Here is a 14,956-nt window from a genome sequence, read left to right as displayed (position 1 = left end):
GGGTGCCACAGAGGCATCAGGACAAGTTGGTCTTCTGTTGAACCTCATGGTTGCTGACACCTCTAATGGGCCTAAAAATAGAGATAAATGAACACTGAACTGATGCAAAGAACAGGAAGTCCAGGCCTGGCTTGTTTACTTGGGAGAAGGCTTGAAGACCTACCAGAGAGTCTCAGCAATAAGGGAGGAGATGGTAAAGCAGCCACTGCTTAAACCTGGGAGTTGCAGACCTTGTCAGGCAGCTGCATTATGAAATAGCAGTTCTGCCTGCTGGGGCTGCACCATCCAGTTCCATTGAGGATCCATCCAATTAAACCAAAATGGAAGTGGAAATCATTTTTCAAACAATCCTGTACATATTTTGAGTGACAAACTCCCACAAAATGTCTTGGCCCCTTCACAACAGCTGGATTTGCCAAAACATGAAACGTACGGCCTTACAGCAGTTTGTACTTCGGGTGCAAGCCGGAATGTCTAACAACATATGTTCCGAGTTTGGTTCACAGCCCTGTTTGACTGTAAACAGTTTGCTCATATTGACTCATAGCATAAGCATCTCAGGGAAAGTGGGGACTTCTCATGCAGCTTACAGCCAGACAGATGTGTTGCTTCTCAATTATCCGTAAGCTTTGGGGCTTGAGGAAGTCTCACTGCAAATTATTTTCTCTCATATCCCAGATTTTATCTGGGTCCATGAAAGCCATAGTGACTTTGTCAAGCTGCTCTTGTCCCTGCTCCCAAGCCCTGTCTGCAAGCAGTCCTGGCTGGGCGGCGGGGAACACCCAGCTTCTTCTCATGCCATTGGAGGTACATCAGTGCACTTGAGCATGTTATTTGTTTCAAAGTAAACAGTTATACTTCACTCTTGAAATGTCTAGTTGAGCTTTAACACTAGTGACCAAGGCCAGTGACAGCCCTGCTTGTCCCCAGATCCAGCACAGCTTGAGCAGCAACAGGACAAGCTTTCCCACTGGTCACCAGAGAGCTCTCCTGGGGGACACGAGCAGAGTTTAGCATCCACAGCCCTTTGCTCCCCGCTCCTTTGCCAGAACTGCCCCAAAGGGGTCAGCAGCAATGGAGGTTTAAGGATGTGAAAAGCCATGCCCAGCTGACCAACTCCCTCCCTCCCCTCTAAAAAGAAACACCCAAAGCTTAGTGCCTCAGTGGGTGGCTGCTGGTTTAGGGACAAGACTGTGAGATGCGATGCACGGGCTGGGAACAGTGGGAATAGTCAGTAGCCATCGGAATCCACCTGGGCAGATCCTTTAAACACTGCTCATCTTGTGAGACGGGTTTGGAGAGAGGCTGGCACCAGGAACAGCCTTGCCTCTACCTCAGCCCAGCCAGTAGCATACCTAGGGGTGGGCGAGAGGAGCACCAGCCCCGGGCACTGACTTAGGAGGGGCACCACAACTGCCCCGCTCCTGTGGCGTCTGCCCCCTGCAGCCACACGGCACTGCTCTTGCAGCGCAGCTGGTGCAGGGACATGGCACGGCTCCTGCTGCTGCTGCAAGAGCAAGTGCTGGGGTGGGCAGGGGCAGCTGGCAGGCTGGGGTAGGACTCCCACCCCCTGCTCCTGGACCCCAGGCACGCGGCCCTCCCTGCTCCCAGAAGTGCTCCTCTCCCCGCAGGGCGCACACCGTGCCATGGAGCCCAGGAGCAGAGCCTGTCCCACAGCACCCCTCCTGCTCCGACCAGAGGACTCACTGCACAGACGGCACGTGAGCACAAGGCACGCTCATAACCCCTGCCTGCCCTTTTCCAGGCTGCAGCCTAAAGTTATGCCAAACTTAGACTTGAAGATGTCACCATGAGCTCAGCTGTTGGTAGATCTACCTGCATTGGCTGCAACCTGTCAGCAATAGGGACACTGTCCCTTCAGTGGGTAATGTCAGCTGCAGGCCACGCTCGATTCTGTGGTTTAATGACCAAAGGAAGGTGCCTCCGGACAAGGGAGCGTCGTAGAAGGAGAAACATGGAACACAGCAGAGAGGAAACGAACACACCTTTCAGACAGACCATCTAGATCAATGTCCAGTGGGTGAACACAAACGAGAGATCTGCTTTTGTCTGATTTTGTTTTCTATCTTTTCTCGTACAAGCCAAATCCCTTCTCTTCGCATTTGCTCCCGCTACAACCTGTTTGCCATGTCCCTGAGAACTGAAGGAACTTAACACCCAGTTGGGTGAGGCACTCTGGCACATCACGGTCTTCTGTTTAAAGATCAAGCAAATCCCAGAAAATGCATTTTTAATCATTTCTTCGTCCAGAATTTCACCCACAACCACACGTGTAAGAAAGGTAGAAGGAAACAAGCTTTCTGAGTAGAAGGTTCTGCAGTATTTCAGCTAAAGCTTGATGGGTTTGGGCTCCAAGACGACCGAGAATGCCTGCTCTGCTCCCAAAGTGCCATGGTCCCATGTTCCTCCTGTGTCACAGTAGTTGAGGACAGATGGGAATAGATAAAGTACATAGTACGTAACAGCAGGGCCATGTTCTGGACAGGTCAGCATGCTCACACCTCTTTGAACAGATGGTTGGCTGACAGGCAAGGGCTGGTAGGCTGCTAACACATGTATGTTTTGCTACGGCCTTTCACATGAAGGCTCTGTCAGACTTTCCTGCAGTCAAAGCTGAAGCCAACAAGATTGTCCCAAAGGAGGCTCTGCATTGCTTAAAACTTTCTGATTTGAAAATTTCCCTCCACCCTCTTGTGGATGGCTCCACAAGAGAGCTGTCCACACATGCACACACAGATTTGCAGTGCTTTCCACCAGATGTTTCCAAATTATTGGCAAATAATAACATGCCTGAAAATGCTGAACTTTCCCACCTCTCCAATAGCTCTATTCCCTGGGCCGGGCCCCAGCACAGAGACTCGAAGCCCTAGAGGAGAAGCCCTAACTTTTCTGAAGTTACAAGCACATTAAACTGAAGTGGGGGGTGGAAAAAATGTCTCAGCATAATTTCTAAGCTTAACAGAGCTTCTCTCAGGTCACAACCATGGCCTGTGAGGCACCAAAATCCCTACTGGCGTGTCCCTGTGCTGCCCTGCAGGTTTGGTGACGGGCTTTTTCTTTCAGTTTTTCTGGTGTCACCTGCAGACTCATTCAACCTTTTCTTTAGTACCAGTAATTGGGTAGCACACTGAGAAAATCTGATGCCTGTCATCTGATTATATTAAATACTCACAAGTGTGTGAGCACACAGACCACAGAGTGCTGCTGAAGAAACCATAACACATGGCTGAAACTAGAATTAGGGAGCTCAGTACAAAGTCCCCAAATGTTACTGGAGTGCTAAACCAGAACTTCAGTGCAGATATACTGGTATAATCATTCTTCTCTGCATTTATGGAAACGCATGCACGTGGGGAAGAACAGAACTCAATGCCTACAAACGCGATAAGGCAATGCACGTAGACAAGTGAATATTTCTGTAATGAAAAAGGGGTAGGGCTTCTTTAGGTAAACCTTCTCTCTGTGCTTATTACAGGCTGCCTGCTGCTTCCAGCCACAACACGCTGCAAGCACACCATCTCACGCACCAGCTCCGGCAGCAGACTGCCTGGCTAAACAGCGGCTCGACAGAAAAGGACCTGGGGTTACAGGGGACAATAAGCTGAAGGCGAGCCAGCAGTGTGCCCTTGCTGACAAGAAGGCTAATGGCATCTGGGCTGCCTTAGTAGGAGCACTGCCAGCAGGTCAAGGGAAGTGTTTCTTCCCCTCTAATCAGCACTGGGGAGGCCACATCTGGAGCACTGTGTCCAGCTGTGGGCCCCCACTACAGACAGGATGTGGACATGTTGGAGAGAGTCCAGCGGAGGGCAACAAAAATGGCTCAGGGGCTGGGACGCTTGACTGGTGAGGAGAGGAGGAGGGACCTGGGCTGACTGAGTCTGGAGAAGAGAAGCCCGAGGGGGATTGAACAGCAGCCTTCACCTCCCTGCAGGGGGGCTGCACAGAGGATGGAGCTGGGCTGGTCTCAGTGGGGGCAGGTGACAGGACAAGGAGCAATGGGCTCAGGCTGCAGCAAGGGAAGTTGAGGTTGGATATTAGGAAAAACTCTCTGACGAGGAGGGTAGTACAGCACCGGAACAGGCTCCTGAGAAAGGTGGTGCACTCTCCACCTGGGTAGACAGAGCCTTGGCTGGGATGATATCGTTGGGACTGGTCCTAATTTGAGCAGGGGCTGGACTAGATGCGGCCTCCCGAGCTCCCCTCCCGCCTTGATCTTCTAAGATCCCATGAGAGAGCGCGACCGCTCAGCAGGTGAGGATGCTTTCAAATAACTGTGCTTCTCCCCTGCACGGGCCCGGACAAGGAGTGAGCTACTTATTGTAACTATAACCAACAGAGCAACTCTTATATTATGAATCTATAGCCACCCCACTATTGTTATGATATGGGATGTACCTACTGAACATTTGGAAAAAGCCAAAATGGTCCAGCAAATCTGCCCCTCAACATACCTTAAAGTACAAAGTGACAACACAGTAGTAGTTTATTGCCGTAGGATTTAACAAAAACAGATCTGATACATTTCCCTTTCAACCTGAGGAGCTAGGTACGTTTTATTTTCTGAGCATGAACAGATTTAGTTGTAGCCACAGTACAGCCATTCAGCTGAACTTCAACATTTATGGCAAGTTTCCTAAGATCTCTGGAAATCATATGACAGCTGAGGATGATGGCAGGTGATGGGGATTAGGAAATGGGTATGTAGCTCTTCACTTTAAGGCAGCCGTTTTAATTTGGCCACCTGGTTCATAGCGAGTGACCAGCGTTGATGTTTAATTGGTCTTGTGCAACGAGATGATGGTCTAATGCCTGTTCCCCCCAAAATGACCATATCATGGTTGGCATCTCTAAGGGCACCATCGGTAGAGTGGGTCTTGAATGCACAGGAAACAACTTACCCTAGGAATAGGACAGGGAGGGGTGGGGAAGTCTGGGCAGTTGAGTGAGCTGTAAAGGTATGGACAGACATCTCATCTGACTTAGGACCAACTGTCCTGGGGTTTGACCCCGATCAAAATAGGAGCGACACAGTCATTTTAGGCAGTGCCCTTCAAAGCTGCATTGCTGCTGCTCTTTTGCCAGCGGGAGCATACAGTCGAGCAGACTTGCTCCTGGAATGAACTGCAATAACTGTACAGACGTACAACAGGATGTCCTGGGAAAAAGTACTAACACATCCCATCTGGCATACTTCAGAGGGACTTGAAGTGGGCAGGGGATGTGTACATCTGTATGCTCTCGGGACACAGCTTTCTCTAGGGACAAATGCAATGTCTGTTTATTGTCTAAATGTTCTGTGAACAAGCAGGGTTTTGTCTCCAGCACCTTTTACCACCACTAGACCAAATCAAGCATAAAAGAAAGTTGTGCCTATCTCACCAGCGACTCTGTCCAGGAACCACATGGGAGAGGCATCCCTTCTCTTCTCCTGACCGTAGGATTTATATTGATAATTTAGAACCTTTTTGAGTAGAGGTGGTTTCAGTAGGCTTAAAAACAAAACAAAACTAGAAAATATTACTTTTTTTGTGTTGACTGTAGCTAATAAAGCTCATGGTATCAACCCACTAAGTACACATGTTCACACTGCCACGTTGCTCATCCTTTATACAGTGGCTAGAAAGGCAACACTTGAAAATCAAATGCACATTGACTTGTCTCCTCGTATTTCATCTGTATAGAGGAAAATACAAGAAGATAGACTTTCAAACATAGCCCATAACAAACCTGTTTTGAATTTCTTCAGTAATTCACAATGTATACATTAAATGTAATGGAAGCGATGAAGCCAGGAAAAGTTACATTAACTCTCCCTGTTTCGTGTTGTCTTTTATTTAGAGGGAATGTTTTCAGGGAAGCCCTCTGCTAACACTACTGATCTCTATTCAAATACAATTATTGACAGAAGTAATACGAAGATGATTATCTGGAAGCAGCCACTGAAAGTAACACGGCAGGGCCAGATTCCCCGCCTGGTAAGAGACGACACCTGTAACGAAGGCGCGTGTAAACAATAACCAAACTCGTCAGGGTGCACTTCCTCTGCTTTCCGAAACCAGAGGCACCAAACCTAACAGAAGCTTTTGAGAATGCTGAGCCTAGATTTTAGAAATGGATAATGGATTAAAATTTGCACATTTATTTGTGCCTCTACGAGGAAGAGCAAAAGCCAGAAACTTGCCTATGTTGCATGGCCGCTAGTACCGCTAAAAATAGCAAAGAATATCCAGTAGCAATATGACTTGTTGAATGTAAACTTTTTAACAGAACTGGAAACATGCAGAAGTCTAGGACATATCCAAAACACAAATCAAAGAACAAAATGCATCAACTCTAAACTGAAGCTAAATACAACCTAGAATGATACCTTAAGAAAGAAAAACTGCCAAGAAACTAGATAAGCATGTTAGAAATCAGAAGTTAGGAGTCTGCTCCATCTGATAAGAGTGTATCTGTATCTGTATCTGTTGAGAAGGAAAGGTAACATTGTTATTTTTTAGCTGGGACTCGAGGGCAGCTCAGGGGCTGACTGGCCCCAAGAGAACGGCGCTTCTCCACCTGTTCAGACTCGCAATAGCCCTTGCTAGACGCGAGCCACCTCAGAACATGCCGCTCTTAGCTTTCACTTGTTTTTTGACTATGAAAAATACTAGAGCGCTTCTGTTGAAAGAAGTCAGGACGATCACAACGGGGCAGGACCACGTGTAGGTGTTTGCACATGCAAGAGCGATTTGGAACACAATTACCTGGGACACCTGAGAGGACTCTGACCTGCGCATAGGTAATGTCTCAGCGAGGTAAGGAAACTGAGGCAGGGAAATGCATACACTGTACAGAGTTCCACTTTTTTTGTCTGGATCTACGCACCTCATTACCCTGGATGACAGATAGACAAGGCAGGAGCTCTGACAACGGCTGTGCTTAGGCCGCAGGGAACTCTGGGAAGTCCGCGCTGGCCCGGGGGGCCCCGTGCAGCAGCCGACTCTGACCCAGGGAAACGGGAAGAGGACACGGCGCTAGGATGCTGCGCCCCACAACAGCAGCTTGCTGCATGCTCCTGTCTGCCAGGGTGGTGTGTAACACTGCTTCTCACAAAATTCCTGCCCTTAAATTTTGGTTGAGACCAAGTGATTTTTCCCCCTTGTTCCCCTTACATGAAGTCATCTGCTACTGAAAAGTTTCCTCTTTGTTCTCCTTGGCTCCCATCCTAGTGCATACTGTTACCATGATTGCTATTCCATCATTACGCCTTTCACGGGGACAAAGCACTTTTAGCAGGATTTTCCAGTTACCTGGCAAGGAGGAAGGCAAGTTTGGTTTTCATTAGTTCTCAGCATCACTGTCAAGACTATGCTGACATGTACAAGAAAATAAAGTATAAAAATATTAAAACATTATTAAAAAAGCTGTTTACATTGGGGAGCTTGAGACAAACTCAGTAAAATGCAATAAGTGCTGTTTAAAGGACTGTGGCAAGAACATTTGGAAAAGTTTACACGTATCTTCAGTATCCCAAAGGATCACATTGGTTTTTCCTTTGCATAATTTTTCCATGAATAATCTTTCAAATGTTATAAACGAATGTTACTTTTGCAACCCTTTATTAGAACGTACGAATACTGAAGGTCTCTAGCATAAACAAGGAGCTGTAGTCCATTATTTTTCCTCCCTAAAATTCACAAATAATCCAGAAAAAATATACATATAGCAAGTCCGAAAGGTGAGCTATAAGCCCTATGCTGAAATAAGAGGAACAGTGATGAAGTTTTTAGGAAAAGAAGGAAACTCTCAACTGTCATTTTCAGCATGTGTTTAGGAAATAAAATTGGTATGTACCAACTCTGTTTGCTAAAACTTAGTGTTGACATTCAAAGCCACACAGGTCTAGGCAAAATTTGGCAGTGAATATTGACTCTACAGTTGCAACTACAGCAAAAGCCAATGGACTACAGGCAAAACTCTCCAATAGGGATCAAGGAACAGCTACAAAGCAGGCTACAAGTCATAAATCTATTAAAATGGAAAAATGTCAAAGATGGCACAAAAGGTAAGTTGCCAAGGGTAAGTTATTAAAAACCAAATGAAAGAAGCCTGCCATCCCTCCCAAAAGTATTTCTTATTCCAGGATTTGTTAAATCCTGCTAAAGCATATGACAACCAAAGGGCCAGTAAGTTATGCCTAGTCTTTGAACAGACCAAACCAAGATGAAAACAAATATTCACAATCAACTGTAGATTAAAAAGGCATATTTTGTTAGGCTCTTCTGAACTGCCTGCTTCATCCTAGAGGCAGCATGTAAGGGAGCCGTGACAGAGGATGGGCGAAGACGACTTCTGTTGACATCCGAGTCAGGTGGCAGTGATATTTTTCTTAAAGTTATGTGATGTCCTCATTATACAGGGAACAAAAAAGGAATGATTGTTCTTTTCCCCATGAGATCTCTCTTATTCCAATCAATGGAAATCCGGCAAAAGAACAGTAGGAACAAAAGAAATGCCATGAATCATTTGGAAATTTTCCTTACTATTTGTTTTTCCTCTAGGGATAGCAACTGCCATACACAGGACCTGAGCCGAGTCTCTTACTTCAACTTTACAGTGTGACAAACACTACATGATGCAGGTCATGATGCAATTAATATATCAGTTTGCTATAATACTTCCCCTTTTGACATCCTAAACTTCAGTGGTTCCTCACCTTTTTAATTTGTTTTCATCTGAAGCAGAATAGGCTTGAACTCTCTCTTTCCAGCATCACAATGCAAATAATTTAGTTTCCCAGAAAGAGCAGTTCTGCTCTTTCTTGTCTGATCCCTTTTCTCACAGGCAGTCTAGTGGATCCAATTTTATCACATGCTTCCTGCTTCTAATCTAGTCAAAGGCTGTCTTGTTACTGGGTTTTTTTTGTTCCCTAAACAGTTGCTTTTAGCCTCCCTGATTTCCAGACAGATTTTACCTGCTACAGTTAGTTCTGTTTGGTTGGCCCTTTTTTGTTTCTAAGTGATCCTTCTGCTTATCTATAGCCTTGGGTAGATTTTCAAGCAAAATGCATGGGTTAGCTTTCTGAAATAATCAGAAGGCCACTTCAAGAAAGTCTGGTAATGTTCTTATTCTATCCCAAAGAAGATAAGTTATGATTAGTGTAGAGAAAGCATTTCCTTCCCCAAAGTCAATAGCCTTCATGTTTTTGCTCTCAAAAGAAAATTGATTTATCTTATCCAAGCAAAAAAAAAAAAAAAAAAGGAAAAAGAGAAAACCTATAAAAGAAAAAACTTGAGGTACATGCTGTTCTTTTGCTTCACTTTAGCCTTCAATTCCTTTCAAATATGTGGCATTTAGGACAACTTCCAGATTCCATAATTTAGAATCTCTTTTATGTTCATGACTCCAGAATATATTTCCCTCCACATATGTTTATTAAATTATAAGACGGTCTATTTAGGAATTTCTCCACCGTCCTTTTACCTCTTGCACGTATCGCATCAATTTGTACTAAGACTATTTTGCACTAAGTTACAAAAAACGATCTTTGCCAAGAACTTCTGGAATGGAGGCACAATAATTTCCAGCATGGTCCTCCTTCCATAGGCTCTTTGCATTATTTATACTCATACTAGTTAAACTCAGAAATTTAAAGAATAATCTCTAAGAACTGTAGATTTTTGTTTACTGCTGACATTAAAACTGGGCCAATCTTTTCTAATGCACTTAACTAAGATGAAAAGCAGTCCCTCCGAAGGAAATGTAAAGTAATTAACCCCCGTGCCCCCTCCCCACAAGATTCCAGGAAAAATAGGTTTTTTTTCCATGTATTAAAGTAAATGTCACAGTCCTGCACTGTCCCTTACTGATCTCATGACAAACACAACACAGGCAGGGGCAGCCCTGTTCACGCCATGGAGAACACGTCTCCCAGCGTGATGAGGAAATCAGGCCTGGCTTCCCTGCTGAAATGGCCTTACTGAACCCGCTGATGCTCACATGAGAAACGTCAAACAAAATAGGAAACGGACCTCTGGGGTGTCTTCCAGACAGCATTCAACCTACCGGCCTGCAAGAGGAGGATCGTTTGCACAAGGACATGGTGGCACTGACCGGTTGGAGGAGCATATGCTCAGCCTTGCGGAGTTCCCACTGAGGCCTGTCTTGCTGCTGCTGCCTGCGAGCTGGACCACGGACCGATCAAGCGCACCCGCATGCGCTGCAGACACCCTGGGAAATGTTCCCCTCGACTCACAGGTGTGATGTTTCCACCCTTCGATTTCAGTTCCAAAGATTCCAACAATTAATCCATCTTTGTCCTGGCCGCTCTTCTAAACACGGGGATCTTGTTTCCAGTGCTCAGGCTGGGCATTGTGCTGCTGTGCAGAGTTTGCTACCAGCCCCCAAGCTAGCTATTTTAATGTAAAGAAAGGGTATCTCTATATCTGCAGTCACTAGGGGAGCAGACATGGGTGACTGGTGCCCCCTGAGACTGGGGGGGGGGCAGTTTGTGGGCAGCAGCGTTGGTGGCGGGGTGGTGAGCGGTGAATACCCACCAAAGCCACCGTTGGCGGCAGAAGCCAGAGGCAGTGCCAGCAGCTGCTAATCTTGGGGGGGAGATGTGCCCCCCATGCTCCCCTTACCAGTCGCCGATGAGAGCAGAGATGGCAGGAAGCTGTTAATCTGGAGTTCAAAGACATGCATTAGCCAAACTTGCATAAACTTCCTAAAAACAATTCTTCCAGGTGGTCACTATGACTCAAACAAGCATGGGATGGGAATCAGATCTTTTGCCCCCTTGCCTTGACAAATTCATCAAGTTCCCACGCTGCGTGTTGGATGAACTAGCAAGTGAAAATGAGCCTGGCTTATGGGGAGGAGCCAATTCCACGCAACAAAATGGTTAAAAATCAGCGGGGCCCTGACACGGCTTTGGCTATGCCTGCCTCTGCAGAATCCATTTGGCAACTCTGCTTGGGGAAGCTTGGGCCCCATCGAGAGAGATGTCAAAAACAAGCAAGTTCTCAGTATCAGACGCACGGATTGATAAAAGCACCCTAAGGCCCATGTATTTATTGATCACATTCAAAACCAGCCAAATGGGTGTTAAAGATCTGCAGGGAACAGAGAGCTGCGCAGGAGGTTCATGAAATCCCGTTCCAACCAAGGACGAAGGCTCCTGGCCGGGTCGTAACATTTGGGAAAGAAAAGGGAGGTGGTGAGAGGTCATCACAGAAGCTGAACCAGTGCCACCTTAAAGGCAGCACGAGGAGAGCAGACAGCGGGCTTGGGAGGCAGCCACAGGCCCTGCAGGGGGATCAGACAATCCTCCTTCCTACACGGTCATTGGCTGCTAATGCTCAGCCCAAACTATTTATTAGTTACCGAGACAACCAGTAAAACAAATGCAAAACTAAATGTCAGGCAAAGTGTTTACATGGAAAATGCTGCTTTCCTTTGAGTCTGAGGGCTGGGAGTGCCCTGCAGACTGCGTCACCGGGCAGCACAGCTCCCGTGCCCGGGGCTCAGGGCGCAGGCTGTCTGCACAGCCCGAGGTGCACGCAGCAAAGCAGGAGCCCAGCGAGCTGCCGCACAGGTCTGTGCCCACTCCCTGGGCTGGGCTGTGCCGTGCCGTGCCGAGTGCTGCCACCCCCACCCCCCGAGCAGCGCCAGCTCTGCCTCTGCCCGGAGCTGAGACAGGGCAGGTCTCCCTGCCTAAAAGCACGCACCACTGTGGAGCAGCCCTGTGGCAGAACCGCTGTGCCAGCCTCCGCAGCCTCTCTGCGCGAGTCTCCTGTGCCAGGCCAGCCTGGTACTGCCCGGGTGCACGCGCGGGCCGGCCATGCCCAGCCCCTGCCTGCTAGCCCTGAGAGCAGATGTAGGATGCTGCACTTGGGAGCTCGTTCCAGGGGTCTCAGATACTAGGAGCTGTAATGTGCCTGCTACACGTCAACCCGAATACCTTGTTTGGACCTGGGGAAGAAGACTGCACCTTCCCAAGCAGCCTGCCAGCTGGCTGCACCTTTGCTGCTGGGCATCTCTTAGCCAGCACAGATGTTCACAGCTAGAGCACTCGCCATACTGGAGAAGGTGAAAGGCCAGCATTTTCTAAACTATCCAGCTCGCTCTCTTTTATAAACCATGCCTTCCCGATTTTCAGGCAGAACTAATGGACTTAAGATGATCCCAAGGAAGCTGTATGAATCATAGGACTTCCTGAAACGCACATAATTGAACTGCTGGGAAGACACCAGGTTCTGGAGCTACTTGCAGCAGACAAGCCTCCTTATAGCATTCGGAAGGCATGCCGCTTCCCTGTAAAACCACTATTAACAAGTATAAATACATTTAGTAATGAAACAGGACCATCACTGCCAACAATGCAAAAACTGCCCTGTTGTAAGAGCTCACTTCACCCAAACATCTGCCCCTTGTGTTCCCAATTACTGGAAGGCTGGTTGGCTGTATCTATGGAAAGTGGACAGCTGGTTTTCTCCAATATTATGCACACAGGAATCCTGGAGAAGGGATCTGTGTTTAATGAGCCTCACACAACGGGATGATATTCCACTAAGAGCAAAAACACACTCCTCCTTGAAATGACCCCTAGTTTTCTTTTAGGGGCAGGGAAAAAGTAGAAAGGAAGAGTGTGCAGGAAGTGGAGCGACAGCACCTTGCTACCATGTTCAAACCAGGAATCTAAGATCAAGGACATGGAAAAGCACTATCCCTGGGTATTTTTTAGAGTTTTTAATCAATCATTATGACAACGCAAGACTTTGGCAAGTTTGGCAAATTGGTGGTTCATAAACACACTCAGAGTTTAGCACTGAAGTGGCTCAGCCACGAAACATCTAGTATCTGCTGCAAGAAGTTAAAGGCCTTGAAACCACATTACGGTCAGTGGGAACATGGTGCCTTCAACTACATGTGGACTGGCTCTCATCATTAAGAAGTCCTGGCTGTAAAGCTTTCACTCATGGTGCACTGGGATTCAAAAGAAGGAGAATCTGACTTGACATACAATTGCTGGAGACCATTGAAAACTATTATTATTCAGGCCAGAATCCCTTAGGATGCAGGACTGGCAACACAGTTAGGGATGGGGCCGGGCCGTCTTTAATCAAACAGGATTAACATTCCAGCGAGTGACATTCATGTGTCTTATTTTGAACCTGTGCACAGGGAAAAAAAAAGAGCGCAACTCAGCCACGTCTTTCGTTAGTATTTTGAAATAAGAGTTCTCGTTCATCTACACAACTGCTCACATGTGTAAACTTAAAGAAAATACCACAGCTTTTAAAACGGGTAAAACAGTTCGTTAGAGGGGAATATCCAACGCTGCTGTGGCTATTTGGGGCACAGGAAGGAAATCAAATTAGAATAGAGATTCTTCAGAGCAGTGGCTGGCTACCGCATGCAGGTGACCCGTTTTCTCCAGGTTTCCTCCGTGAAACTGAACTGGTCTGTGTGACGGCACCTTTGCCCTCCACGAGAAAGACGGTTAGGGTCGATCACCTTAGCATCTAGCAGCTGGAGGCCGGAAAAGGGAGCAAAGGCATCAGTAATGCAACACACGATCCGGACAGAGCCTCCTTTAGCAGAAGGAGCGAAGACCTGTAATTCTGAAGGCGACTACTCCCCATGCAGTACACTGGCAGTTCACTCATGAATGTGGACTGCGTGTGGGAAGCCATTGGTGTGAGACTTCCCTTGCAGCAGCTGCTACTCCCTCCCCGAACAACCTCCTAAATGTCTTTCCACACCTCGGCCCCTTCTAGCCACAGCTCTGCTGAGCTTGTTGTGGGCCAACAGAGTCCCAGCCCTTCACGGGAGAGCCGTTTGCTCTTTCCCCATCTCCAGCCTGGTTCACCTTGTTGTGCTACCTCCCAGTGACATGGTGTGGAAACAGGTTGTGCCAGGAGCGTATACCTTTACATATGCTTTGTCTGTCTCCATTTGCCTACTCACCCAAATTATTACATTCATTTAGTCTTCAGTAAAGCAAGCTGACGTCACTTTTACAGCACTTTATAATCACAAAAATGCAGGTCGCTGAAAATTTGATGTGGACGTTACAAAATACTGTCTGTCTAGCAACACATCAGAACTGTCCAGCTGAGCAAGAAACACAGCAGGTTGCGAGTCCCTCAAAAGTCCTTGTTCATAGATTCATTCATAGACTGTGAGGCTGGAAGGGACCTTGCAGTACCAATTACTGAAGGAAATACTAGCAGCTGAATGCAGCAGTAGGAAGGCTCCCCAGACCTGGAGCCCCATCATCATGCTGGGTCCTGCTTGAAATGGTGCTAGCCTGCGGCACGTATAGGGGCAATCCAAACCCACGTGCCATTGCTAAGCTCACAGCAGGATCACACATGCTATCTGCTAGACTCAGCATGGTTCAGCATTTCTAGGTTTGGACGTTTTTTTAAGGAACAATTTCTCTCCCTGGCATTCCAGCTCTAACAGCCCGCATGAAATAAAACGGGAGGGCACCCACGCTGGGTTTGCACGGTACTTATAAGGGCCGCGTCTCTTGTTTTACTGAGTCTGCAGCCAGGCTCAAATGACAGCATGAAAGGAGGATGCGTTTCCCGAGTCACCGTAACGGCACGCCGACCCAGAGCCCTCGCGGAGGCCTTTGCATGTGAGCAATGTCGAAGCAGAAGCCAGAAAGAAAAAAAACCTCAACACAATAAAAACACCCACCCACGTTAAATGTACGAAATGAAATCACACAGGACAAAAGGGCTCAGTTGTACATTTTAACGAAGTAAAACAAATCCTTATAAACACAAAACCAGTCTTTGCATGTCCATGCAAAACTTAGACATTATTTTAACAGCTGCTTTTGCCCTTTCATCTACTTTTAAAAAGGTGCATTGTTTTAGTATGAACTGTTTCCTCAGATCACATCCAACAATACTGTACAAGTGGTAGGGCTGTGGGT

The 14,956-nt window shown here is 47.1% G+C and overlaps 1 protein-coding gene across 1 annotated transcript in view; it reads right to left on the bottom strand.

The window, feature by feature from the left end:
* RALGPS1 (Ral GEF with PH domain and SH3 binding motif 1) overlaps nucleotides 1–14,956 on the bottom strand; it is a 203,037-nt gene that overhangs the window by 16,887 nt on the left and 171,194 nt on the right. The window contains exon 12 of the mRNA XM_025194588.1: nucleotides 7–71. Within this exon, the coding sequence (XP_025050373.1) occupies nucleotides 7–71 (65 nt within the window). The remainder of the gene's footprint in view (nucleotides 1–6; nucleotides 72–14,956) is intronic.

This window comes from Alligator sinensis, unplaced genomic scaffold (assembly GCF_000455745.1).
Source record: "Alligator sinensis unplaced genomic scaffold, ASM45574v1 scaffold611_2, whole genome shotgun sequence".
Lineage (NCBI taxonomy): Eukaryota > Metazoa > Chordata > Crocodylia > Alligatoridae > Alligator > Alligator sinensis.
The sequence above is the reverse complement of the archived record's forward strand: the minus strand, read 5'-3'. Positions and strand labels throughout refer to the sequence as shown.